The following is a 26,901-nucleotide window of genomic DNA, read 5'->3' as shown; positions in this document are numbered from 1 at the left end:
TATCCACGTGTATGATTGTTGTAAGACAAGCTAGTGAACAGCTATCCATCACCGTGTCTAAGAGGTGACGAGACAGACGGTAGTGACAGGGACACAGTGAGCAATGGCTTGCAATGTGCTCTCCCTTGCCCCAAGTCTCCCAATCTCTGAGTTGAGATCTTTCCATTTGCAGTTATAACTGTGCAGGAAAAGTCTCAGTGATTTTGCTGGGAGTGTTTTGAAGGACAAGCTAAAGGGTGTATGAGTAGCCCAAGCTGGGGGCAGAGGTGCTGACAAAAGAAAGGATTATTGATATTCCCTGATCGTGTATTCAGTCCGGTGTTTGACACTTCCACCTGTGTGGCTTTGCTTATCTCATTTGTCTTTGGGACAAGTCTCACATAGTCCAGACTGGTCTCGAACACTTTGCCGTGTAGCCGAGGATGGCCTTGAGCCCCTGAAGCCTTCCTGCTTCCAACTCCTAGGATTGTAGTCATTCACCACTGAGCCCAGAGGTCTATAAGATCTGTCATAAACTGAGTGTGAGGCCGAGGCAGGAGGATCTCTTTGAGTTCCAGGATAGGCAGGGGTACATAGAGAGGTCCTGTCTTAATCCAGAAAAGGTTCCTCAGAGCGGAAACAAGATCTGTGAGGACCTTTGTGTGACACACTGATGCTTATTTAAAGTTTTTGGTTTTTTTTTTAAAGATTTATTTATTTATTATGAATACAACATCCTGCCTCCATGTATGTCTGCACATACCAGAAGAGGGCGCCAAATCTCATTACAGATGGTTGTGAGCCACCATGTGGTTGCTGGGAATTGAACTCAGGACCTTTGGAAGAGCAGTCAGTGCTCTTAACCTCTGAGCCATCTCTCCAGCCCTAAAGTTTTTGGGTTTTGAGACAGGCTCTCACATAGCCCAGTTTGGCCTAAGACTCTTTTTTCTTTTCTTTTTTTTTTTTTTTTTTTGTAACCTTCAACTATTGATCCTCCTGCCTCCAACTCCCGAGTTCCAGGATTATAAGTGTTGTAATATAAAAACAGCAGCCCAAGAAAGATGCCATGCAACAGATTTCAAGCAAAGGGTTTTGTTTATTAAGGGAAATGGACGTTAAAAAGGGGAAAGGGGACGGGGCAGTCAGGCTTCCGGGGACAGGAGCAGTGGGAGAGAGGAAAGAGAGGTGTAGAAGGAGGGGGGAGGGCAGACAGGGGAGAAAGAAAGAGAGGGATGGGAAGTGGGCAGGGCCCTTTTAAAAGGGAACATAGTGAACAGACACAGGAGGTGCTCTTAGTGTCTGCAGCTGAGGGCGTATCCTGTCAGGACCCCAAGGCCGGTACAGATGCCTCAATACTGATGAGTGTGAACTATCACACCTAGCTTTCATCTTGGCTTTTTGAGATAGGGAATCTTGTAGTCCAAACTAGTCTCTAATTGACTTTGTATCCAGGAAGAACCTTGAACTCCCGATCCTCCTGCCTCTAAATCCTGAGATTATGAATGACATGTCACGCCCACATTGAAAGGTTCAGGCATTGCGCTGGCCTGCCCTGTTACCTGGCAGGATGCACTCAGGCAGCACTCTGGCCAGCCCAGAGCTCTGTGAGAACCATGCAGGTGCAAAGGACCCCTTTAAAGGACTGACCCCTGCCCGCTTACGATCTCTTTTACTCTTGTCTTCCTCTCCATCTCATCTCCTCTCTTACTCTCATCTCTCTCTTTTACTTACTTTCTCTTACTCTCCTCTCTCTCTCTCTCTCTCTCTCTCTCTCTCTCTCTCTCAGCTCTGCACAGGTTGGTTACCTCTCACCCCCCTCTTTCCTTCCTGTCCACCAATAAACTCCACGTGGGATCATTGAGTCACGGTTTGTGTCTCCTTACTGGGTAAACCTACACATTTAACAGCATTGGTCCCCTGACCCGGACAGGCTCTCCCTGCGGTTCCGGCTGCCTGCTGACCCGGCAGGTGACCATGCAGGTAACCTGCAACTTTGAACCAACGGCTCACTTTCCATCGACCAGAATGCTCAATTCTGCATCCAACAGCAGCTATGATTTGGTAAACACCCCCTCTAGGTCGGTGTAAACGTTTCCCTGAACTCCAAGGACTGACTGTTGAGCATCTAGCACCCTTAGGGTGTTCTTGGAAACATGGGGGACTCACCCAACCCCGGCCTTCAAGGTCACGGTTGACCCCTGTTGGGGAAGTCCTGTGTATTTGTCAATAAAGCACTGTTGGCCAATAGGGAACCAAGATAGGTGGGACTAGGAGTCCAGAGGACTCTGGGTAGGAGAAACACAGAGAGTCAAGATGTAACGCCATGGGGTAGGAAGCCTGGAAAGTTCTCCAGTAAGAGACATACTTAGATTAACAATTATGGGGTAATTACTTAAGTCAGAGCTAGCCAGTAAGAAGCAAGCAAGGCCAACAGCTTCATAATTAATATAGCCTCCTGTGTGTTTATTTGGGACTGATGCGGCTCTGGAACCAGGCTGGCAGGAAGGGTTCTCTCAAGGAAAAAGCTTCCTTTTACAGACCCCCATCGTCTGACAATCATTTTCGGTTTGTTTTCCATGGGCACGGCCTGTTGGTAATATTTTTTGGCTCCTTTCTGAGCCTTCAGCGGCTTTTTGACACTCAGACTCTAGGTCTATTTTTCGGGTAGTTTTTCTGCCTTGGCTAGACTCTTGGGCTGACAAGGTCTGAAGAGCTGATCTCGCCATTTTCTTTCCTTTAGTCCTGGCTCAGGGTAACAAACCAACAAAGGAAATTGACCCATCCTCTCCTCTGGGATGCCTCTTAACACCTTAGGTCATCCAGACTCACTTATCTCCGTATATTTTACGGGACCTCTCTAGTCACTGCCAGCGATCTGGTCAATGGAAGGAATTGCCCTATGTTTCAACTTTTCTCTACCTCTCCACTAATCATTCTCTTCAACATTCTTTCTTCCTCTAAATCTCATTCTTCTAGCTTTAAAAACTAGACCTAAAAAAACTCTCGCTGGTCACAGAGGCTTCCCGCCACTTCCCATAGTGACTAATCCTGCCTCAGGGCGGGAACCACCTTCCACCCAGGAGTGTCCTATTTTGTCTCTCCTGTTCATTCAGCTTGGAATGGCAGATTCCTCTTTTCTATCCAGCTTTGCTTCTACTGCATTTCTTCTACTGGCCTGGCTTGGGTTAGTGTCTGCTCGTAAGGAATGTGCCTATGGAGGTCACCATCTTGGCGGTCTAACATGCAGCCTGCCTTACTGAGGCCGCCATGTTTATCAAGAGACCTAGCTGTAGGCACGCCCACTCAGTCCAGCCAGCTTCTGCCAGCCAAGCCTGCTGACAGATACAATTCATTTACTTTTTGTCTCTTTTGTGCTTTTATTTTTGTCTCTAATTTCATCTTTCACTGGCCCTGTTGGGCATGGCTTGCTTATGGAATACTGTGCCTTTCCAGGGTCCCCTGTTCTATCTACAACAAATCTTCCTTCTCATCACTGACTGTCTCTTTAAATCTGTTTGCTACAAGTGTGGGTCAAACACTTTCACCCAATCCTGTTTTTGTTTTTTGTTTTTAATTATGTATGCAGTGTTCCCTCCGCATGAATCCTTTCAGGCCAGAAGATGGCGCCAGATCTCATTATGCATGGTTGTGAGCCATCATGTGGTTGCTGGGAATTGAACTCAGGACTTCTGGAAGAGCAACCAGTGCTCTTAACCTCTGAGCCATCTCTCCAGTCCCCGCCCAATCCTGTTTAATGTATCTATATGTATGTGTAAAAAATAAGGTAACTTTAATTCATCTATACTAATATCAAATATTTCTAAATTGTTATATCTTTTTTGGGGAATGAAATTCTTTTTTTTGGAATTTAATTATTTTATTTTCTTTACATGTCAGTCCCAGTTCCCTCTCCCTCCCCTCCTCCCGCATCCCCCTCATCCCCCTATCCTCCCATCCTATTGCCAATTCCTTCCACATAGGGGATATCTAGAGTCTGTCATTTCACTCAGGGCAGGGTCCAGGCACTCCCCTAAGAGTCCAGGCTGAGAGAGCATCCCTCTTTGTGTTATGGACACACGATGTCTGTTTGTATTGAGGGAAATTGTTATATCTTTAAGTGATGTAAACATTTAAAGTTATAAGGGTTCTATTTCAAATTAACAAAGTATTTATAACACCCAGTCGTTCCTGTAAGCTGTTTACAAAGGTAAAGCTATTACAAAAGGGATTTTTCTGTAGTCACCAACATACTCAAGTCACTAAAGATAAATTTTGTTTACTGAAATATTCTAAACAAACAGTCCTCAAATGCTCAGAGATCTAGAGAACATGGCATTTAAATGTTTTATTAAAAAGCTTTTTATAACAGAGAGACAGGAAGCTGCTGGCACCACCCCATTTCCTCCAGGAAGACTGGTGGACACTGAAGAAACTCTGCCCACAAAAGTGGCAACACTGGCCACTAAGCAACCCTGCCCTTCACCTCAGCTGCTTCAAAGGACTCTTCAGGCTGTGAACTAGAGGACACTGGAATCAACTTTCTCCACATTGCTCGGGTCAACGATAGGAAAGCCTTCCTAAAAAGTCCCCAATCCACAGGTCTATCAGCAAAAGGCAGGTGTTCTTGAGCCTCTGATTTCAACAACTGTGGAGGACCTTGGGTGGCTGTCCATGCAGTCAGCTACTAAGTCTCTCATTCTTCAATCTCAGGTAAAATCTTATCCTTCTCAAGAACTCTGATGCTTTTGACGGCTGGTAGCTTTGCCACCTTAATGCAACAGACAAGGCAAAGCTCTGTCATAAAACAGATCTCAGGAACAGGTATTCTAAGGTCTATCTATATAAGATGGTAATATAATAAAATAAGGTGAGACAATAAAAAATATATTCCAGGTTTCTCTTTTATTTATATTGCTTTTCATAGTCTTAACATTAATCAATAAAGTTCTGATAAGCTACTAATCTAACTCCACCAGAATGCTAAACAACTATACCACTATATGATCCTAACTCAAAATTAAGGTGCTTTTCATTGTACTAAAAATATCTGTCAGTTTAAAAAATGTTAATGCTTTCAGCCAAGTCTTTTCTAACACAAATATGCTGCTGATATATCTAATACTTATGTTTTCACAAACTCAAAGGATTCTTGTAAGTTCCAGGAAGTCAAATTGGACCCAAACAGATCAGATTCACTCCAGATATTATTAAACCTCTCCCTGATCCTGGACTCCCTTCCCTTATCTTGGGACCCCTTAGGAACCCATCCCTCATCTTACAATCTTCCCCTCAAATACCAGGACCTAAGAAAAAAAATTTTTTTTGGTTTTTCGGGACAGGGTTTCTCTGTCCTGGAATCGGCTCTGTAGACCAGGCTGGACTCGAACTCACAGAGATCCGCCTGTCTCTGCCTCTGGAGTGCTGGGATTAAAGGCTTGCGCCACCAACGCCCGGCAAGGAAAAAAATTTTTTTAACCTAATTTTGTCCTCTACTCTGCTAACATCTTGCCAGATCTACAGAGGCGCCAGACAGTCCCATACAGCCTGGACTACAATAGGACAACCAGCATGGCAAAGATGGTTCCTCCAAAGATGGCCGATGCCCCCAGGTCAGCAGGAAGCAGTCCTAAGAACTCAACGTCCTTATTCCCCAACCTGCCACGTCTAACACCCCCACCTCTTTTTAATCATAAATAAAGGTGGGAATGAAAAGTTCAGGCATTACGCTGGCCTGCCCTGTTACCTGGCAGGATGCACTCAGGCAGCACTCTGGCCAGCTCAGAGCTCTGTGAGAACCATGCAGGTGCAAAGGACCCCTTTAAAGGACTGACCCCTGCCCACTTACCCGCTTACACTCTCTTACTCTTCCTCTCCATCTCTTCTCTCTTACTCTCAGCTCTGCACGGGTTGGTTACCTCTCACCCCCCCTCTTTCCTTCCTGTCCACCAATAAAACTCCACGTGGGATCGTTGAGTCACGATTTGTGTCTCCTTACTGGGTAAACCTAGAGATTTTTTTAAACATTTTTTTTTAGATTTATTTTAGTATACAGCATCTGTCTGTATGCCCATGGACCAGAAGAGGGTGCTAGATCTCATTACAGATGGTTGTGAGTCACCATGTGGTTGCTGGGAATTGAACTCAGGTCCTCTGGAAGAGCAGCCAGTGCTCTTAACCTCTGAGCCATTGCTCCAGCCCCCAAACCTAGACATTTTAACAACACACATGACACCATAGTGTCAAAAAACATATAAACACATTCATTGATTTAGAAAGACTCCCCTGACCCTTTCTATCCTGCAAAAAGCTCCCTCAAAGTAGAGCTGGAATATGGACAGCTGGGTTAAAATCAAACCCTTCCAACAGATATTTGATGGACACATAGTACGCGTCAGGCACTAGAAACCTAGGATTAACAGGAAATGAGAGACAAAAATCCGTTGGCTTCAGAGAGCTGGCTGACTTTCTAGTGGTGGAGACAATCCTCCAGCTAACGTGTTAAAGAAAAACACACAAAAAGACCCCAAGAGACGGGCAAGGGGAATTTGGTGTCTACGCATCCCTCTCACCCGTATCATGCGACAAAGGACAACCTGAAGGCTTAGCCTCATAAAAATTAAAAAGTCCCACGACTCTCTGAAGGAAGAAAGCGCTAGCGGCTCGAGAAAATCAGCGAGGTTCAGTCAAGCAGTGCAATAGATCTGGCCAGCAGAGCATTGGTGGCGCACGCCTTTAATCCAGCACTCGGGAAGTCGGAGGTAGGCGGATCTCTGAGTTCGAGGCCAGCCTGGTCTACAGAGCGAGTTCCAGGACAGTCCCCAAAACAATACAGAGAAACCAAAACCAAAACAACAACAAAAAGAGGACTGGCCGTGGCTCCACCCTCAGTCCCGCCTCTTACCTCCCATTGGTCACTGGGCCCACCCTGCAGCCTCGCGATTGGCCAAACGAGCTAGGGTTGCGTCCAATGGGCGGCGGCGCCGGCTTTCCCGCGGCCATTCGCTCTTTCGGCGGCTGTTGAGAGCGTAACGGGCGCTGGCCTCTGACGGGGCGATGGCGGCCCTGGGAGCCCGAGGCTACACGCGGAGTGACACAATGGAGAAGCTGCCCTCCGTGATGGCGGGGGTCCCTGCGCGGAGAAACCAGTCCTCCCCGCCTCCTGCCCCGCCGCTCTGCCACCGGCGGCGGACGCGCTTCGCGACCACGCCCGAGGACACGGTGCAGAACCGGGTGAGAGTCTGCTCGCCCCGTTTTCCCAGCTCCGGGCGTCTCTGTGCCCGCTTGGTCCCCGCCCGGGGGCCTCGGCCCGTCCCGTCACTCTCTACGTGTTCTCGCAGGCTCAGATCTCCCCAGGAACAGGAGTTAGAGACAGCTGTGAGCTGCCGTGTGGCGTGCCGGAAATTGAACCTGGGTCCTCCAGTGCTCTCGCCCGCAGAGCCGTGTCTCCAGCCCCTGCAAAACATTCTTTTTATTATTATTGTTATTGTTATTATTATTATTATTATTATTGCATTTCTTTGTGGGAGGAAATGGATTTTGTACCGTGGTGCAGGTGTAAATGTCGTAGGTCAGCTTTGGAGGTGAAACTCTCCCAGTGTGGGTTTTGGGGACTTGAACTCGAGGTGTCAGCTGTGGTCCCAGGGACCTGCACCTGCTGAGCTCCTTGCTGCTCCAGAGGGCCTTGGGATCTGGGAGCGGGGAGCCCGTCCACGAGTCATGCTAAAGTCTGGTGCAATAGCCGGCTTCCTTCAGAGCATCGGACAGTTTGTACTCCGAGGGTTAAGAGGAGTCGCTTGTGTAAAGCGTAGTCAGAAGGGCGGAATCGTGCTTTTCTGCAGAGGCATACCAACACATGACGGTAGCCAGCTGCAGTGAATGATCTGAAGGAAGCCCACTCCTATGCTGCTGTACCTGGGACGGGCACAAAAGCAGAATCCAAGAACGATTCTGTGTTTTCTGAAGAAACTGAGGTCACAAGACCCTTATCCTGGTTTCTTGGAGTTTTCTCACCCAGAAATCCCCCCTCACATGCCTCTATTATTGGACTGTGTTCTGACACCGAGCAGCCTTTCTGGCCACAAAGCGTGTGTGCGTGCGTGTGTTTGTTTTGGGTTTATCAATTCTTGCTTGTGTGTGTGATTTGTCTGCCTACACGTATGTTGCCTACATGTATGTATGGGTACCACGTGAGTGCCTCGTGCCTGTGGAGGTCAGAAAAGGGCGTTGGATCCTCAGGAACTGGAGTTCGAGATGGTTGTGGGCCCCTTGGGAGAGCCACAAGTGCACTTTTAGCTGCTGAGGCAGCTTTCTGCCCCACCAGGGACAGGGTGGCTCTCTAGTCATTTTCTGGGCACCTAAATCTTTTCATGGACTCGAGAGGACAGCCATGCTGTGGGATTGAAGGGAGCTGAAATTGTGGCTGTGTCCTTCTTGGCACACACAGCGTCCAGATAAAGGGTGGACCTATGGCAGCTGCTGGTGGCCTTTTCCTCTTATATGGATTTTTGATACCTTAGAGAATGTGTTCCCTCCCCCCACACTGCTGGACTCTGGACAAGTGGCCCTTGCCCACAAGTTGTTTCTGTTATGTAGCTGTGGCTATCCTTGAACTCATCACGTAGACCAGCTGGCCTCAAATGCATAGATATCCACTTGCCTCTCTCAAGTGCTAGGATTAAAAGCACCTGGCCCTTGCTCACCATATAGTGAGCTGTACTTTTTTTTGTTTTGTTCTGTTTCAGAAAGGGTTTCTCTGTGTAGATCTGGTTGTCCTGATACTCATTCTTTAGATCAGGCTGGCCTCGAACTCACAGATACACCTGCCTGTGCCTCCCTAGCTGGGATTAAAGGCGAGTGCCACCACCCCATGTGTTGTAATTTAAGAAAAACAGCACACGAGAGAGAGATGCCATACAACAGGGTTCAAGCAGAGGTTTTTTTTTTTTTAATGAGGGAAAGGGATTATAAAAAGGGGAAAGGGGCTGGGTGGCGGCGGCACACTCCTTTAATCCCAGCACTCGGGAGGCAGAGGCAGACGGATCTCCGTGAATTCGAGGCCAGCCTGGTCTACAGAGCTACACAGAGAAACCCTGTCAGGAAAAACAAAGGGGCCGGGGGAGGAGACCAGCCTCCAGAGACAGGAGCAGTAGGAGAGAGGAAGGAGGGGGAAAGAGAGAGAAAAGGGAACATAGGGAATGTGCACAGGAGGTGCTCTTAGTGTCTGCCGCTGAGGGTGTATCCTGTCAGGACCCCAAGGACAGGCCAGTACAGATGCCTCAATGCTAGCACCATGGCTGGCTTACTTTCTGTGTCCTTCCTCTTGCTAAGGCTTAGCCATACTGGTCTGCTTTCTGTTTTCCTGAAGTTGCACGTTGTTTTTGTTTTTGTTTTTTCTTCTGCTGCCTGGACTTTGCATTTGATGATTCTTTGCCTGAGTGTTTTTGCTGCAGACTCTCTGGCTCCTTCCCATTTTTCCAGTCTCAGCCTGAATATTCCTGTTCAGAGAGGTGCTCTGGAATCCCAGTCTAGAGACACCCACTTAACTCTCCCTCAGGGCCCTGACATGCTCATGAAAGTGCTCTGTGTGCTCTTCAACTGCCTGCAGGAGGATGACAGAAGCAAACAGAATGTCTACCGGAAGGTGGTCCGGCACAGCCTCGGGACTCAACTGCCCGAGCTTAAATATTCTGTCCCTTGTGGCTAGTTAGGAACTTTCCCATGCCTCAGTTACCCCAGCTGTAAGGCAAGAATGATGGTGTAAGATCTCTTACACCGTGCTAGCTTTTATGATTTAATTTGCTTTGCTTTGTTTTTGATACAAGTTCTTATTACGTAGCCCAGACTGGCCTCAGACTTATACTCCTCCTGCTTCCCAAGTACTGGAATCACAACGTGTGCCACCTTACCCAGCCTCTTCATAGGAAGCTGTGGAATTCTGTGGATTCACACATCTTCCGCCTCAGAACACCTAGCCAGGCACATTGTAGGTACTCTATTAGTGTTAGTCAGTACTGTTGCTATGGTGTTTGGGCTGCTGTCATTTCTTTTTCTCATTTAACAGCACATCACAGAGATCATCTGGATTGCAAAAGCCATACTATAAAATGTCCAGTTACACTAAAGCCCCGTAAAACTAATGAGCACGTGAGTCCCGTGAGTGCTGTTGCTTGACTGACTGTGCCAGAGTCCTGGCAGTGGCTTTTCCTAGATAGGTGGCTTCAGTGGCTTGCTCTGTACCCCTCAGGAGGGTGACATTTGTCATGCGTGTTAAGGCTCTACTCAGAAGTGTGAGAACTGTGCCTGTTTGTGATAAGAACTCAGTAAACATTAGCCCATATGATCCTGCAGTTGCTTTTCAATTCTGAGGCCAGTGGCTGGGCCTGAGAATGGCTGACTCTGCTGTGATTAGAAGCTAGTGTATTTAAAATACGAAAGTACCACAATTCTGTCTGTCATTTCTTTTCTTTTTTTGGGGGGGGGGTTGAGACAGGGTTTCTCTGTATTGTTTTGGAGGCTGTCCTGGAACTCGCTCTGTAGACCAGGCTGGCCTGGAACTCACAGAGATCCGCCTGCCTCTGCCTCCCCAGTGCTGGGATTAAATGTGTGCGCCACCAACACCTGGCTTAGTCTGTCATTTCTTATTTGTTGTTTTAGCAGCCATGATGAAATTCTGGCATATGTATGAGATTTAAAAAAAATTTTTTCCTGGGCATGATAGCATGTTCCTTTAAATCTTAGCACTCAGGAGGCAGAGGCAGGTGGATCCCTGTGGTAGATTATTACTTTAAAGTGACTTTTGTTTATGCTGTGTTTGTTTAACTCTGTGAAGCTGTCTAAAACACCTGGTGGTCCTCATAAAGAGCTGGACAGCCAATAGCGAGGCGGGAGCCAGGAGAGGTGGGATTGGCAGGCAGAGAGCAGACAGGAGAAACGAGGAAGGAGCAGCAATGAGAGCACAAGGAGACCGGGACGCCAGAGGCCACGAGGCCTCCCATCCTCCCAGTCTCCCAGCCTCCCAGCCTCCCAGCCTCCCAGCCTCCTTCCATCCTCCCAGCCTCCCAGCCTCCCACCCATCCTCCCATCCTCCCACCCATCCTCCCAGCCTCCCACCCAGCCTCCCACCCAGCCTCCCAGCCTCCCAGCCTCCCATCCTCCTCCCATCCTCCCAGCCTCCTCCCAGCCTCCCACCCATCCTCCCATCCTCCCACCCATCCTCCCAGCCTCCCACCCAGCCTCCCACCCAGCCTCCCAGCCTCCCAGCCTCCCATCCTCCCAGCCTCCTCCCAGCCTCCCACCCAGCCTCCCAGCCTCCCAACCTCCCAGCCTCCTCCCAGCCTCCCACCCATCCTCCCAGCCTCCCAGCCTCCCACACTTCCTCCCACCCTCCCAGCCTCCCAGCCTCCTCCCAGCCTCCCACCCACCCTACCAGCATCCCAGCCTCCTCCCAGCCTCCCACCCATCCTCCCAGCCTCCCAGCCACCCAGCCACCCTCCCAGCCACCCAGCCTCCCAGCCTCCCAGCCACCCAGTAAGAATTGAAGAAGTAAGAAAGATAAAAGCCCACAGAGAAAAGGTAGATGGGATAATTTAAGAAAAGCTGGCTAGAAACAAGCCAACATAAGGCCGGACATTCATAAGTAAGAATAAGCATTTGTGTGTGATTTATTTGGGAGCTAGGTGGCTGGCCCCTTAAAAAGGCCAAAAAAACCAAAAGATAAAAAGAACAAAAACATCAGCTACAGATCTCTGTGTGCTTCAGGCTAGCCTGGTCTTCATAGTGATTTCCTGGCTACACAAGTAGACCCTGTCTCAAAAAAATGTGTTTTTTTTTTTTTTAATTTTCAGTGCTGGGACTCAAACCCAAGGCCTTATATATGCTAGGCAAGCATTCTGTTGGGTTCTATCTTCAACCTGTTAAAGAAATGTTTTTAGTGTGACGTGTTTCTCTACTTGTTGAAAACGCTCAGCTGAGTTTGATGAGGGAACACCATCTGCTTTTGCTCGGTGCTGTCTCCCCTGTGTGGCCTGAAGTGCCAGCATCGAAACCACGGAAGCACCTTGGTTTGCACTCCAACTGTGCCCCTCCCCAGCTACAGGAGCTACAGGAGCTTTGGCTCATCTTTGAACAAGGGTGGTTGTGATGTTCCTTACAGATTGTCAGGCAGTAAGTCGTTCTTCCAGAACACCCTTGGACACGTAGTCAGAGGTCACTTTGTCACCGGGCATTCCCTCTCCCCTGCAGCCCCGAGTTCCTTCCCTGCTAGCACTTGTTCTGTTGCAGCAGGCAAGGGAATGCTGTCAGAAGTCAAGCGTTGGCTGCTGGTAACCGCGTGACTTCATACGCAGGAGCGCGTGTGGAATGCAGCTTAGCCCCGTGATGGAGGCAGCCATGCCACGTGGCGCCTGCTGGAGCATGTATCGCTGACAGCCCTTTTCTTTGCAGGTGACACTTGAGAAGGTGCTTGGCATCACAGCCCAGAACAGCAGTGGGCTAACCTGTGACCCTGGCACAGGCCGTGTAGCCTACCTGGCAGGGTAAGCGAATGGGTGGGCCTCAGCAGCTGGCCACTGTTGTGGAATTTGGAGTTGAAGTCCTTGGTGGATCTCTGTGGGCCTTGGCTTCCCATCCTTAGGGTATAGACACTGCTGCTCCCTCTGTGGGAGTAGCAGGGACTCCCTCCTCTCCACAGCCCCATCTGTGTCTAGAACAACACCTGGCAAGTCAGTGCGTGGAAAGCCTTTTAATCACAACTACAAATGTGAGATGCTGAGACTATAGGAAACTCAAGTGGAGAAAGCCCAAACTCATGTCCAGCTTGTCTGCATATACCCTTCTTAAAGCCTCTACCCAGTAACACTCCATCTGGGTAGTTAGAGAACTGAAGGAGATGATGGGTTTAGTTCAGAGGTACTGGTCTAGCCTGCTTAGGCAATGAAAGAGCCTTCTCCCCCAACCCCCAGCAAGATAGGGCCGAGTAGACTCATAGTAACAAACAGTTATCTATTGAGACCTTGGGAAACATTCCAAGAAGGCGGCCAGGATGGGCTCTTAAATCCAGCTGGGATACATTCACATCCCCACTCAATTTCTGCCCTTCGGGGTGGCTTGTGCAAAGGACTTCCCCTCCCTGGGCTTCATTCTTCCATATCAGATCTAAAGAGCCCTTGGCCTGGCCAAGCAACTGTGGAGATTTAAGGCTATTAAAGCCACAAGGTCTGTGTAAGCCTAGGGCCTGCTGGAATAGTCTCCACAAAGTAAGGGCTTGTTTCTGTGTGAGGATATATTAGTAATGACAAGGGCCCACGGTTTCTCACTGTTAATATCTGGAGGAAGAAGGAACCAGAAAGAGAAACCTTATAAGAGAGCCTTATGCAACCTGGAGAGGTGACTCGGGAAAGTGTTTGCCTAGCATATTTAAGTCCCTGGGTTCTGCTGGGCGGTGGTGGCGCACGCCTCTAATTCCAGCACTCGGGAGGCAGAGGTAGGCGGATCTCTTTTGAGTTCGAGGCTAGGCTGGACCGACAGCCTCCAAAACAATACAGAGAAACCTGTCTCGTAAAACCAAAAAAAAAAAAAAAAAAAAAAAAAGTCCCTGGGTTCTGTCCCCAGCACCACCAAAACCAAAAGTTCCTTGGCGCTGTAACCCAAGGCAGGAGGAGTTCAGAACCAGCCTAGGCTACATAATGACACAAAGAAAACCAGAGGGAGCCCCACTGACACATGGGTTTTTCTTTGGGGAGAGAATAATCCCTGGACCCAATGCTTCCCCCAACCCCCCAGTTTAAACACATTTTCCTCTTCTCTCCAGCTGTGTGGTGGTGATCTTGAACCCCAAAGAGAACAAGCAGCAGCATATCTTTAACACTGCCAGGTAGGCTGGGCCTGGGCTAGGGCTGGGGCTGGGGGACCAGGATGCTTTCCCAAACCCCTTTCCCCACAGAGCCTGGCAATATTCATAGGTGACTCATTTACTCAGCAATGTTCACAGGACCTGCTTTGTGCTAGGTACTATTCCAGGTACTGGCAACCTAGCCGTGAGCAGAGACAAGAGTCTGCCCTCGGGCTAGAGAGATGGCTCAGTGGTTAAGAGCACTGCCTACTCTTCCAAAGGTTCTGAGTTCAATTCCCTCCAACCACATGGTGGCTCAGAGATCTGAGATCTGGTGCCCTCTTCTGGCCTGCAGGGATACATGCAGGCAGAATACTGTATTCATAATAAATAAATATTTTATAAAAAGAATCTGCCTCTACAGCTGACAGTGTGGGAGACAGGCCATCAACCCACCAGCAGATTACTATCTGATTGTGATCAGCGACATGGAGGGATTACTTGTAGGGGTGGGGGGCGTTAGGGAAGAGATCTAAAGGAAGCCATACCCATGTGAAGGAAAACTAGCGAGAGGCGCTACAGAGGCGAAGAATCAGGTGACCAGCAGAACAGTTGTCATGCCAAGCGAAAAGAGAAGCCACTGGATGGCTTACACAGGCCAAAGAGGATGGGTGGTGAATCATCTGGGATTGTCAGGGTCACACAGAAGCCAGGGGGGTGGCACATGAGCCTGTAATCTCAGCTCTTAGGGTGCTGAGGCCGGAGGGTTGTGAAGTAAGGCCCGGCTCCATCATGAGATCCTGTCTTAGAAAACAAAAAACACATAAAAACAGGATTGAAACAAAGGAGCAGCTAAAAGCTGTATAGTCTGGGCATGGCCTTGCTTCTAAAATGCATGCCAGCTGGTCTGGCCTTCAGTCCATGTTCAGGCTGGAGAGATAGTTCAGTCTGTAAAGCACTTGCTGTGTAAGCATGAGGACCCAAACCCAATCCCCAGGACCCACATAAAAATTAGGTGTGGCACTCAGGAGGCAGAGGCAGGCGGATCTCCGAGTTGGGGGCCAGCCAGGGCTACACAGTGAAAGCCTTTCTCCAAACACACCCCTCCCCCAAAAAAGTTAGGTGTGGTGAATGTGCGTATATTTCCAGTGTTGGGAAGGTAGGAATGGGGATCCCTGTGGCCTCACTGAACAGGTAGCCTAGCCTAACTGGTGAGCCCTGGGTCCCATCGAGAAATCCTGTCTCAAGAAAATAAGGTAGCTAGCTCCTGAGGAGCAGCACCACCAAAAGTTGACCTCTAGCCTCCACATGCACATGAGCACACAGAGTATTAGCAGCACTTTGGTTGCTGGGGTTTCTAGAACACGCAATATGCCGTGTGTGCGCCGTGTCTCCCATCAGCACTGCTTCCCTACTTAGGCCGGGTGTGTGCCTGTCCCTGTGTCTGAGTACTAGAGCTATGTTACGGGTGCGAGGGTCTTGGGAAGCTCGCTGCGGAAGAACTCGGAGACTCCATCCTGGGTCTACAGTGTTTGGTGTTGAGGAAGAGCCCTTTGCTTCTGGTCCGTTTCCCTGAGTGCTGTCTGGGCTCAGGCTACACTGGCTGTATAGGAGCTGCTGGCACTCATTCCTCCAGGCCTTTCCCCAGCCTTGGGGACCAGGAGTGGGCAGTAATGACTCTTTCCTTGTCCCTAGGAAGTCCCTGAGTGCTCTGGCCTTCTCCCCAGACGGGAGGTACATAGTGACAGGGGAGGTAAGTCTTGCCCGAGCAGCGGGGAAGGTCTTGGAGCTATTCCTCCTGTTTCTAGTGGGCCTGGAAATCCCTGAATTGGCTCCTGGTTTCAGAAAAGGCCTGGGGCAAATAGGGGAGGTGGCTTTTGGGAACAAGTTGTAGCAATGTCAGCTTGAGCTTAAACGGCCCCTCTAACCCTGCCTGGCACACACTGTTCAGGAGTAATAATGACCTTACCCTCCCACTGTACCCCCAGAACGGGCACAGGCCAGCCGTGCGCATCTGGGATGTGGAGGAAAAAACTCAGGTGGCGGAGATGCTGGGTCACAAGTATGGTGTGGCGTGTGTGGCCTTCTCCCCCAATATGAAGCACATCGTGTCTATGGGCTACCAACATGACATGGTCCTCAATGTCTGGGACTGGAAGGTGAGTCCCAGCGGTCCTGCCAGAATGTGGGAAGGCAGGGAGTCCCCAGGATCCTAAGTCTACACCCGCTCTTGCAGAAAGACATTGTGGTGGCTTCCAACAAGGTGTCCTGTAGAGTCATTGCCCTCTCCTTTTCTGAGGACAGCACCTATTTTGTCACCGTTGGGAATCGGCATGTGAGGTTTTGGTTCTTGGAAGTCTCCACTGAAGCGAAGGTGAGTTTGCCCCATTCCAGCCTGGTCTCCGAGAGTCACTGGCAGAAGCAGCGTAGGCTCCTGTGTCTACCTCGGACTTGGAGGTAGTGATCTCACAGGCCATCAAGTGTCTCGGGCATCCAGGTGCTGACTAGTAAGCCCTGTTGACTCTGCCCCAGGCCAGAGCTCACTATTGGACCACACCGCCTCTTGACCTCTCTGCCCAAGTGTGGATTCTGTTTCTCTTCCTTCTCACATGGAGGAGTTTCTTAATCGTTTAGCTGTGTCAGGAAGGCCCATTGAGCCCGGCTGAGAACTAGACAAGAGGACACTCTCTAAAATGTCCTCCTATGCTTCCAGGTGACTGGCACAGTGCCCTTGGTAGGGCGCTCGGGCATCCTGGGAGAGCTGCACAATAATATCTTCTGTGGCGTGGCTTGCGGCCGGGGCCGAATGGCGGGCAATACCTTCTGTGTGTCCTACTCCGGCCTCCTCTGCCAGTTCAATGAGAAGAGGATGCTGGAAAAGTGGATCGACCTGAAGGTACCCACCTCCCTCTCAGCCCGCAGTCAGCCAGGGAACTCTTCTTTCCTTAGCGTATCCAGGGGTGCTCCCGTACACTGTGTTTCCACTGAGCAGTGCACCTGCTGGTGCTTTGGGGGGGGGGCAGGGTTTCCCTGTATTGTTTTGGAGGCTGTCCTGGAACTCGCTCTTGTAGACCAGGCTGGCCTCGAACTCACAGAGATCCGCCTGCCTCTGCCTCCCAAGTGCTGGGATTAAAGGTGTGCGCCACGACCGCCCGACTGGGACTGAGATGTTTTGTGTTTTGTCATAGACAAGGTCTCCCCTTCATTGTGGAGCTGAGTTTGTCCTCAAGCTCATGATGCCCCTGCCTCGACCTCCTGAGGGCTAGAATTGCATGTGTGCACCCCCACACCTAGCTTCAAGTTAGTGACTGACTGCAGAGGTTCCTGTGAGCTGAGCAGGGGTTGCACAGGCCAGTAATGCCAGCCCTCGTCAGGCAGAGGCAGATGATCTCTTTGTTCAAGAGAGCCAGAGCTACGTAGGGAAACCCAATCTCAAAAAACCAGCCCCCCCCAAAAAAAACCCCACAGGCTCCATGTGAGAGTCCCTGTAAAGAGAAGCCTTTTCCTTGCCAGCCGCTTTGGTTTTCCCCCCGCCAGTTGCCTGGGCTCTGCCGTGTTGTAGTCCCCAAATAACACACAAGACACTGTATTAATTATGAAGCTGTTGGCCTTGCTTGTTTCTTCCTGGCTAGCTCTGACTTAAGTATTTATCCCATAATTGTTATTATTATTATTATTTTTTTTTTTCGGTTTTTCGAGACAGGGTTTCTCTGTGGCTTTGGAGGCTGTCCTGGAACTCGCTCTGTAGAACAGGCTGGCCTCAAACTCACAGAGATCCACCTGCCTCTGCCTCCCGAGTGCTGGGATTAAAGGCGTTCGCCACCAACACCCAGCGCCATAATTGTTAATCTAAGTATTTCTCTTACCGGAGAAAAGTTCCGGACATCTTATTTCTCTGGGGGCTACATCGTGACTTCCTGTGTTTCTCTTTTCCAGAGTCCTCCTGGACTCCTAGTCCCACCTATCTTGCTTCCCTATTGGCCAACAGTGCTTTATTGACATATACACAGCACTTCCCCATCAAGTCTCCCTTTCTGAGTTTCCTCATCTCCTAGGCCAGTGAGGTAGCGGAGCAGGTAAAAGGGCCTGCCTCCAAGCCTGGCAGCCGAGCTCCTCATTGGAAGGAAAGAATGGACCCTACCAATTGTCCTCTCTGTGTCACATGTGTGTGCACTGTGACGCCAGAGCATCCCTTCTCCCTGAACAAGTCAGTACGTCAGTAAAAAACAGTAGGCTCAGGATACTTAAAGAAAAAAATGTTTCCTGCATATTATCTCTCGTGACTTTCTTGTCAACTTTGAGGAAGATGGTATTTCCATTTAATTTGGCGGGGGGTTGAGAGAGGGTTTCTCTGTGTAGCCCTGATTGTCCTGGAACTTGCTCTGTAGACCAGGCTGGCCTCGAACTCACAGAGATCCGCCTGCCTCTGCCTCCCAAGTGCTGGGATTAAGAGCGTGAGCCACCACCTCCTGGCTCAAATTCATGGTTTTGAAAAAACGGATCATAAGACTCTTTTCTTGGTTTTGGAGTTTTCTCACAAGTGCTCAGCAGTCTCCTCACACAACGGCAGTCTTGGAGCAGTAGGCGCTCTTAAAAACTGAGCCATGTCTCTAGCCCCTAGATATAGTAAACAAAAGATGTACTTTATTTTTAATCGATACAGTGTTATATTGGTGAGTGTGGGTGTGGGTGGGGTGGGTGTCTGCATGCGGAAGTGCAATGTTCATGGAGACCAGGGGATTGTGGAGAATCCACTGGGGCTGGAGACCAGGGGATTGTGAGCTGCCTGGTGTGAGCATTGGGAAGCCCTGAGTTCTCCTCAAGAGCAATAAGCCTAACTGATGACCCTAAACATCATTTTAAAAAAATTCCTTTTAATCTTTCCAGAACCTAAGCAAGTTTAAAGCTATCTTGTTTGTTTTTAGACAAGGCCTTATCATATAGACCAGGCTGGCCTCAAACTTATAATCCTTTGTCTTCAGTTTTTCTGGTACTGGGATTACAGTCATACACCACCACTGCTGGAAGCACCTTTTGTTTGGTGAACTGTGGTGTTGTACTGGGTCCTAGCACTTGGAAAGCTTAGGCCAGAGGATTGCCAAAAATTCCAGTTTAGTTGAGACCTATAGTGAGACTCTGTCTCAAAAAAACAGAAAAGCCCAGAACAATATACATAGACACACACATGATGCTTTTGACAGACTCAGAAAAAGTACCTATAGGTCGGGTGGTGGGTGTGCACACCTTTAATCCCAGCACTCAGGAGGCAGAGGCAGGCGCATCTCTGTGAGTTTGAGGCCAGCCTGGTCTACAGAGTGAGTTCCAGGACAGGGTCCAAGGCAACAGAGAAACCCTGTCTCGGAAAAAAAAAAGTCCCTGTAAAAAAACTGGAATCTGTCTAGAGTCTGTTGCTTACAATCCCTTTTGTCTATATGTCCTGTCCTGGTCTAAGTTTCAACCCAATTACTGTAGGTGACCTGCCAAAGTCACTGCTGTGAATGTACTCTTTTCAGATTTATTTATTTTTACGTGTGTGAGTGTTCTGCCTGCGTGTATGCATATGTACCCCTTGTGAGCCTGCTGCCTATGGAGGTAAAAGGAAGGTGTTGAGTCCCCTGAAACTGGAGTTATGGATAGTGAGGCACCATGTGGCTATGAACTTGGGTCCTCTGCAAGAACAAGTGGTCTTAACTGCTGAGCCACGCCTCCATTCCTGACAAATCTTTACGCAGTTAAGTTCCTCTCTGAATTCAGTCATACTTCTGTCTGCATGGTGGCACATCTTCAGCGGTAACTGTTGCTATATTCTGATCTCAGAATAATGTAAAACACCAAGTACACTTGAGTGTGTTCCCTCAGGTCTCCTTTTCTTCCTGCCTGTGTGTCAGTGAGGAGCTGATCTTCTGTGGATGCACGGATGGGGTGGTCCGAACCTTCCAGGCCCACAGCCTGCAGTACCTCGCCAACCTGCCCAAGCCACACTACCTGGGCATAGATGTGGCACAGGGCCTGGACTCCAGGTACTGGTCTGCTCTGGGGGAGGAAAGGTGTGTGTTGAGAGTCTGTTGACTGCCATGCTGCCATGTCCATCGACTTGAGTGTCCATACTGTAAATACTAATGATTGCTCTTGGCTCTGAGCACTAATGGCAGTGAATAGAGCATAAAAGTCCTGCTCCAGAGGCAAGCAAGCTTGGAGCAGAGTGGAGACAACAGAATGTGCTCCCCTGTCCTGTAACATTCTCTGAGCAGCTACTCAGTGGCAGCCCAGGGTGGAAAGCAGGAAGCCAAGCCGGCAAACTCTGCTGGCATCCAGGTGTTGTGACACACCCCACACCCCTTTAATCCCAGCACTCAGGAGGCAGAGGCAAGTGGATGGATCTCTGTTGAGTTCGAGGCCAGCCTGGTCTACAGAGTGAGTTCCAGGACAGCCAGGACTTCCCAGAAACACTGTCTTAAAAAAAAAAAAAAGCAAACCAAAAAGTATCTCTGCTGGACAAACCTTGGTACAGGGAGGGAGCTCCATGAGAAGTACGCAGATGAGATAATGCGGAAAGGGAGCAGTGACAGGAGCGTGCTGGGCGGGGCTGTGGCCGCTGAGTGTCTGGGATGAGAGGCCCGCTGCTTGGGAGCAAGCTAAGTGCCGTGAAAGGACAGCACAGCGGATGTTGCGGGTCCAGCGAAGGGCTGGGGGGCTGGAATGCTGATGGAGACCAGCTGGATGAGCGCATGTCCTCTGAGGTTTGCGGGGTGACCGCAGGGGGCTGCATCACCCTTGAATGCGGAACCATTTGACTTGCCATGTCCAGAGTAGAGGGAAGGACAAAGCCGTGGCCTGTTCCTTTGTTGTAAGGAACTGTTTCCTTGCTGTAGAAAGTGGCGTGGGTATCTAGCCATGGTGGGCTGCCTCTTTGTACGTTGTTAGCTCCTGGGCCAGCAGCTTCTCCAAGAGAAAGCTGGGTGTGGTGTCTTGACTGAGTATGTAAGGAAAGAGAGAGTTGTCCAAGCCACAGATCATGGCCTATTGCAGCAGCAAGACTGACTGCCTAGCTCCTCTACCTGCTGTAGTGTGGTCTCAGGTAGTCAGCGTACCCCTCTGAGTTTGCCTCCTCATCCGTAAAACAAAATGGCTTTTCCGGTAGTGGTGAGAATTGAATAGCACACAGCAAGTACTAAGTGAGCTATAGCCTTTTAGGAAACCCAAGGCCTAGGGACGCACCTCAGCCCCTTGCATGCTGTTTGGATCAGTTAAGTCAGTAACTCAGTGGCTCACACCTGCACCAGGTCTTTGTAAGTTCAAGGCCACCCTGGTCTACACAGCAACTGCCAGGCCAGCTATATAGTAAGATCCTATTTCAAAACAATGACAAGGGACTGGTGAGATGACTCAGTGACGGTTAAGAGCAGCGGCTGCTCTTCAAGAAGACCTGGGTTCTAATCCCAGCACCCACATGGAGGCTCACAGTAGTCTAACTCCCAGAGGATCTGGTGCCCTCTTCTGGCCTTTATGGGTACCAAGCACACACATGGTGCAAACACACATTATGGCAAAGCACCCTTGCACATAAAATAAACAGATCCCCAGTATTTAAAAAAGAATGCCCTCAGACGACTCTCCCTTTTTAGACTTGATTTTGTAAACCTGTGTCGACAGAGACTTGAGACACCAGTGATGGCTTCTTCTTCCTGGCTATAGTTTGTAGCCAATTTTCCCTTGAATTTATTTTCCACTCCCCCCCCCACCACCACAGGGCTTCTCTGTGCAGCTCTGGCTGTTCTTGAATTCAGAGATCCGACTGCCCCCCCTCTTGCCTCCCAGTGCTAGGATTAAGGGTTTGTGCCACCATTCTTGGCTTTGAATTTATTTTCAGTGTTCTTACTGGTGTGCAAATTCCAGATGGAAGATGCTGTTGATCATCTCACCATTGAGACCACTGAGTGTGTGGTCCTCCAGGGCAAGCCCGTTTCAAGTAAACTACGACGGGTACCACCACTGTTTTGTGGTCTTCAGGAAGCTGCGTGCTTCTGTAACTTCTTACAACCTTATTGTCATTTCTAATGTAGCAAGAAATAATAAATCGTGAAAGAAATGTGCTCTCATGGCCAGACCCTAGGCACTTCTAGTTTGCAATCTATGTTAGAAGCAAAGCAAGAGAAGAGAGAGGACCAGGAAGTGGGGTTAGAGTAGGAAGGTGGCCAGCCACAGAGACTTAGGAATGGCTCACTGGCGTTGATGGTGACTGACCCATGTGGCTTGGTAGCTCCCTCTTCCACAGAAAAGCAGAAGCAGTCTACCCAGATACAGTGGCACTGACCTTTGACCCTGTCCACAAGTGGCTTTCCTGCGTCTATAAGGACCACAGCATCTATATCTGGGACATCAGGGACATCAATGACGTCAGCAAAATGTGGTCAGAGCTCTTCCATAGCTCCTTCGTCTGGAATGTGGAGGTGAGGCCGCCTTTCCCTTCTCCCTTTGTCCAGCTGTGTCTCCATTGGGGCTAAGTGGTGTATTTACCATAGAGCTCAGAGAAAAGTTGACCTGGGTTTGGTAACCAGTGCTTGAGATGGACAGGCAGGCAGATTGGGAGTTCAAGGCCATCCTTGGCCGTACAGAATGTTCAAGGCCAACCTGGGCTACATGAGAACCTGTCTCAAAGAAAAGAAACACTTGGACAGGATGGTTACCCAAGCAGCTTTAACCCCAGTGTTCTGAAAGCTGAGGCTGCCAGGTCTCTGTGAGTTGAAGGCCAGAGAACAAAAGAAAGGGAAAATGTTCAGAAGCTCTGTTCAGAGACTGAGCAGAGATGGCCCAGAGGTTAAGAGCATTTGTTGCTCCTGAAGAGAACCTGGGGGTGAGGCGATGACTCGCAACAGCATGTAATTCCAGGTCCAGACCATTGTCCTCTCCTGGCCTCTGTGGGCATTGCAAGCACATGGTGTGCATACATGCAGGCAAAGCATTCATAAGTGTAAAATAAAAATAGGTTTTTTAATTAAAGAAAAGGCCGTGTACAGCTGACTATTGTTAGCAGATACTGAGTTTCAATGCTCAGACCTGTTTCTTTTTTTGGTGGGGAGGGTGATTTTTCAAGACAGGGTTTCTCTGTGCCTTTGAAGGCTGTCATGGAACTAGCTCAAACTCACAGAGATCCGCCTGCCCCTGCCTCCCGAGTGCTGGGATTAAAGGTGTGCGCCACCACCACCCAGCCCATTTCTTTTTTTAAAGATTTATTATACATACAATGTTCTGCATGCATGCATACCTGCTGCCAGAAGAGGGCACCATATCTCATTACAGATGGTTGTGAGCCACCATGTGGGTGCTGGGAATTGAACTCAGGACCTCTGGAAGAACAGCCTGTGCTCTTAACCTCTGAGCCATCTCTCCAGCCCCCAGATCCATTCTTTCTGAGGTTCATTGTGGGATGTTCTCATGCTATTAGTTCTCTTTATTAGTTGGCGCACTCACATTAATGGGTCACTTGGTAGATACTTCATGCAATGGTGTCTGGATGCCGCTTGAATCTTTGCCTTTGCCTGCCCATTTCCAAGGCAACCAATTGGTTCTCTGCCTGTTATACGTACCTGGTTGTTTCAATTCATAGCATTATATGAACTCATGTATTTTAATAAACCAGATGTGATTTTGTTCATCATCATCAACATTGTTGGAATTTCACTTGTTTATTCTGGGCCGGCAGGAGCTTCTGTAACATGGTTTCTGGGGTTGGAGGCAACCCTGGTAGTCTTTGGTAGCACCTTGCTGTAGGCACCAAGATGCTTTAGCTTGTACATTTCTTGTCCCAGGCCTGCATCCAGACATTTTAAACCCCTGCTTATTTTTTTCAGTAGGAACTGGCATGGGTATTTTTGTTGTTGTTTAGGTTTTTGCTACTCAGGACTGAACCCGGGCCTTTGTCCATACTATGTAAGTACCTTACCACTAAGTGTGTCCCCATCCTGCTTATTATTAAATCATTCAGGGCACTAAGGTGACTCCTAGTTGTTAAAGGAAGTTATTAAATGAGAATGTCTTATTACTCATTTACTTTTTCCACATCTTATGTACCAGAGTTGAAAATTGGCAATTATTCAATTCTGAAAATGGTTACATTTTTTTGTTTTCTTTCTACTTTTTGTTTCTGTCTGGGAAACACAGGGTCTCATGGTGTAGCCCTAGTTGGCTTTGAACTCAAAGAACAGCATCTGCCTCTGCTCCTAAGTGCTGGCTTACATCACTGCTCCTGGCTTCAGTTTTTTTGTTTATTTTTTTCTTTGAGGCAGGATCTTGCTACGTAGTCCTCAACATGTTTATTTCTTTTTTGTTGTTGTTTTGTTTTGTTTTTCCTCCAAGACAGGGTTTCTCTGCATAGCCCTGGCTATCTTGGAATTACCAGGCTGGTCTCGAACTCAAAGATCCACCTGCCTCTGCCTCCCGAGTGCTGGAATTAGAGGCATGTGCCACCACTGCCTAGCTGGTTTTTCTTTCTATTTGAGATAAGGTCTCATGTAGCCCAGGCTAGTTTTCAATTCAGTATGTAGCTGTCTGAAATGAACTTCTGATCCTCCTGCCTCAACTTCTAGCTGCTGGGATTACAGGTGTAGTCCACCACCATTTCAAGCTTTAGCTTAGGTGTTTTCGCCCTCATGGATCATCATTATCCATCATTCCAGTACTGCCTTGTTCTCTGGGACTGTAGGTGTACCCCGAGTTTGAAGAAGATCAGAGAGCTTGTCTGCCGTCCGGGTCTTTTCTGACTTGTTCCTCAGACAACACCATCCGCTTCTGGAATATAGATAGCAGCTCTGATACTCAATGGCAGAGAAACATCTTCAGCAATGTGAGTTGCTTCGTTGTGATATGGTTTGTAGGAGCAGTGAAGTCTTTTCTGGGAATAAGATGTTAGATTTCCCCACGGGCGGGAGCCAGGAACCAAGATGAGGCGCTTGTCTCTTCTTGTTTCTCTTTGTTCTTCCCTCCTTCTCTGAGGTAGGTGGCATGAGCTGTCTCCTCTCTTTTCCACCTAACTTCTGCTGAGTGTGTGTGTGCGTGCGTGCGTGTGTGTGTGTGTGTGTGTGTGTGTGTGTGTGTGTGTGTGTGCGTGTGTGTGTGTGTCTACTCCTTCGCTGGAGATGACCTTGCTTCCAAGTCTTGAGTCACGACTCAAGGAGAGTACAGTGGGCAAAGCCAGGCAGGGACTTTCCTCATCTAGGTAGCTGTCACATGGGAAACCTCAGCTGGCATGCTAGCAGGAGCCTAGGGAGCCCTGGTGGAGGCTGGGGACAAACAGTTTGCTGAGGACATTTTGATCAGTACTGCGAGGTGGGCATCTTTTCTGGCTAGCTGAGGACTAAATGACTTTATGAATTATACTTAATGCTGGAACACCCTTCCGCCCTTGTGGCGCCTCCAAGTCTTGTGCAAGGCAGACAGTGATTGCTAACTTCAAGCCATATGCCAACACAAGTGCAGGAAGCACCATGAAAGAAAAGGACAGGATGCCACTAACATGTGACGCTGTCCCGAGAGCCTGGCTGCCAGAAGCGGCTGTCTGTGGAAGAGGCCCTTCAGCCACAGTATGGAGGGATGGGGTAAAAGAGAAGGGGACAGACTCCGTATCTGGGGAATAACCTGTGCAAAGGCCCCGAGGTGATTCCAGACTAGGAAAACCTTCAGAGGTCAGCGAGGCAGCAGTAATGCAGGCCTTTCCTGCAGGAGATGCATGGCAACTGCTCCTTTGTTACTTTCCCTCCCCGGCCAATAGCACGGTCTTCTGCATGGTAGGAAATGCAGAACTTGCCACACATGGTGTCCCATACCTGTAATCCCAGTGCTTGGCAAGTAGAGGTGGGAGAGTCAGGAGTTTGAGGCCAGCTTGGGCTCCGTGAGACCCTGTCTTAACAAAACCAGTAACAACAACAGAAAAAGAGCATCTTAAAACTTTGTGAAAGTGATTTTCTGATGCATAAAAATGGGTTGTATTTAAAGGGGGGGGGCCGGAGAAATGACTCAGCAGTTAAGAACATTGGCTACTCTTTCAGAGGACCTGGGTTCGATTCTCAGCACCCACATGGCAGCTCCTAACTGCCTGTAACTCCAGTTTTAGGGGATCCAATGCCTCCACACAGCCATACATGCAGCTAAAACACTTTTGTACTTGAAATAAAAGTAAATAAATTTAAAGGGGAGGCATTGTAAGCTGGAGAGATGACTCAGCACTTAAGAGCACTTGCTGCTCTTACAGAGGACCTGGGTTCCATTCCTAGCACTCTGGCAGCTAACAACCAGTTAACTCCAGTTCCAGAAGATCAAGTGGCTGATTATGAGTTCCTCGGGCACGGCACACACATGTTACACATACATACATACATACATACATACATACATACATACATACATACATGCACTCATACACATTTTAAAAAAAGAAACCTGGAGATAGTTTATCTAGTCGCAGGGAGCTCTTAGAGACTTGAACCCTTCACCTCTTCATTCTGTCATGGAGAAGATAGCTGTCACCCTCACTAGCCGTCATGTCAGAGCCCCGTGCAGCCAGCGAGGGGAAGGGCAGTCGCTGTGTCCTCGCTTGCTCTCCTCCCTGCCCAGAGTCTCTCCAGTTGCAAGGAAGACAGGGAAATGCAGTTACTGCTGTGAGTGGGGAAGCTTGAGCTCTGTTACTCAGTAAGGCCCGTGCCATGGGACGCTCTGAACTCAGGTACTGTAAGCTCCTTGCCGTGCTGACCTTAGCCTCTCTTCCCGCAGACCCTGCTGAAGGTGGTGTATGTGGAGAATGATATTCAGCACTTGCAGGACATGTCTCACTTTCCAGACCGGGGCAGTGAGATTGGGACACCCATGGATGTGAAAGCTGGGGTTCGAGTCATGCAGGTCAGTCCTGATGGCCAGCACTTGGCTTCAGGCGACCGAAGTGGAAATCTGAGGCAAGTGGCCCTGGTGGTGGCTAGTGTTCATCTCTCGGCCCCAGCTGGGGGGGGCGTCTCAGGGCACTGGGGAGAAATCCTAGTCTTGGCTGGTTGGGAACAGGGGACCATGAGTAGTATTCCAGTTACCAACAGCACCCTGGGGCTTCA

The 26,901-nt window shown here is 49.2% G+C and overlaps 1 protein-coding gene across 3 annotated transcripts in view; it reads left to right on the top strand.

The window, feature by feature from the left end:
* The first annotated feature begins 6,986 nt into the window (after positions 1 to 6,986).
* Positions 6,987 to 26,901, top strand: part of Wdr62 (WD repeat domain 62) — a 41,117-nt gene continuing 21,202 nt past the window's right edge. For all 3 annotated transcript variants that reach the window (XM_021233890.2, XM_021233889.2, XM_013121823.3), the window contains exons 1-11: positions 6,987 to 7,209; positions 12,421 to 12,512; positions 13,787 to 13,849; positions 15,503 to 15,560; positions 15,796 to 15,966; positions 16,044 to 16,181; positions 16,521 to 16,703; positions 19,667 to 19,827; positions 22,068 to 22,257; positions 24,510 to 24,650; positions 26,573 to 26,751. In XM_021233890.2, coding sequence (XP_021089549.1) covers positions 7,033 to 7,209; positions 12,421 to 12,512; positions 13,787 to 13,849; positions 15,503 to 15,560; positions 15,796 to 15,966; positions 16,044 to 16,181; positions 16,521 to 16,703; positions 19,667 to 19,827; positions 22,068 to 22,257; positions 24,510 to 24,650; positions 26,573 to 26,751 — 1,553 coding nt within the window. In that variant the 5' untranslated portion in view covers positions 6,987 to 7,032. The remainder of the gene's footprint in view (positions 7,210 to 12,420; positions 12,513 to 13,786; positions 13,850 to 15,502; positions 15,561 to 15,795; positions 15,967 to 16,043; positions 16,182 to 16,520; positions 16,704 to 19,666; positions 19,828 to 22,067; positions 22,258 to 24,509; positions 24,651 to 26,572; positions 26,752 to 26,901) is intronic.

This window comes from Mesocricetus auratus, unplaced genomic scaffold (assembly GCF_017639785.1).
Source record: "Mesocricetus auratus isolate SY011 unplaced genomic scaffold, BCM_Maur_2.0 Super-Scaffold_100046, whole genome shotgun sequence".
Classification (NCBI taxonomy): domain Eukaryota; kingdom Metazoa; phylum Chordata; class Mammalia; order Rodentia; family Cricetidae; genus Mesocricetus; species Mesocricetus auratus.
This window is presented reverse-complemented; position numbering and strand designations above follow the sequence as displayed.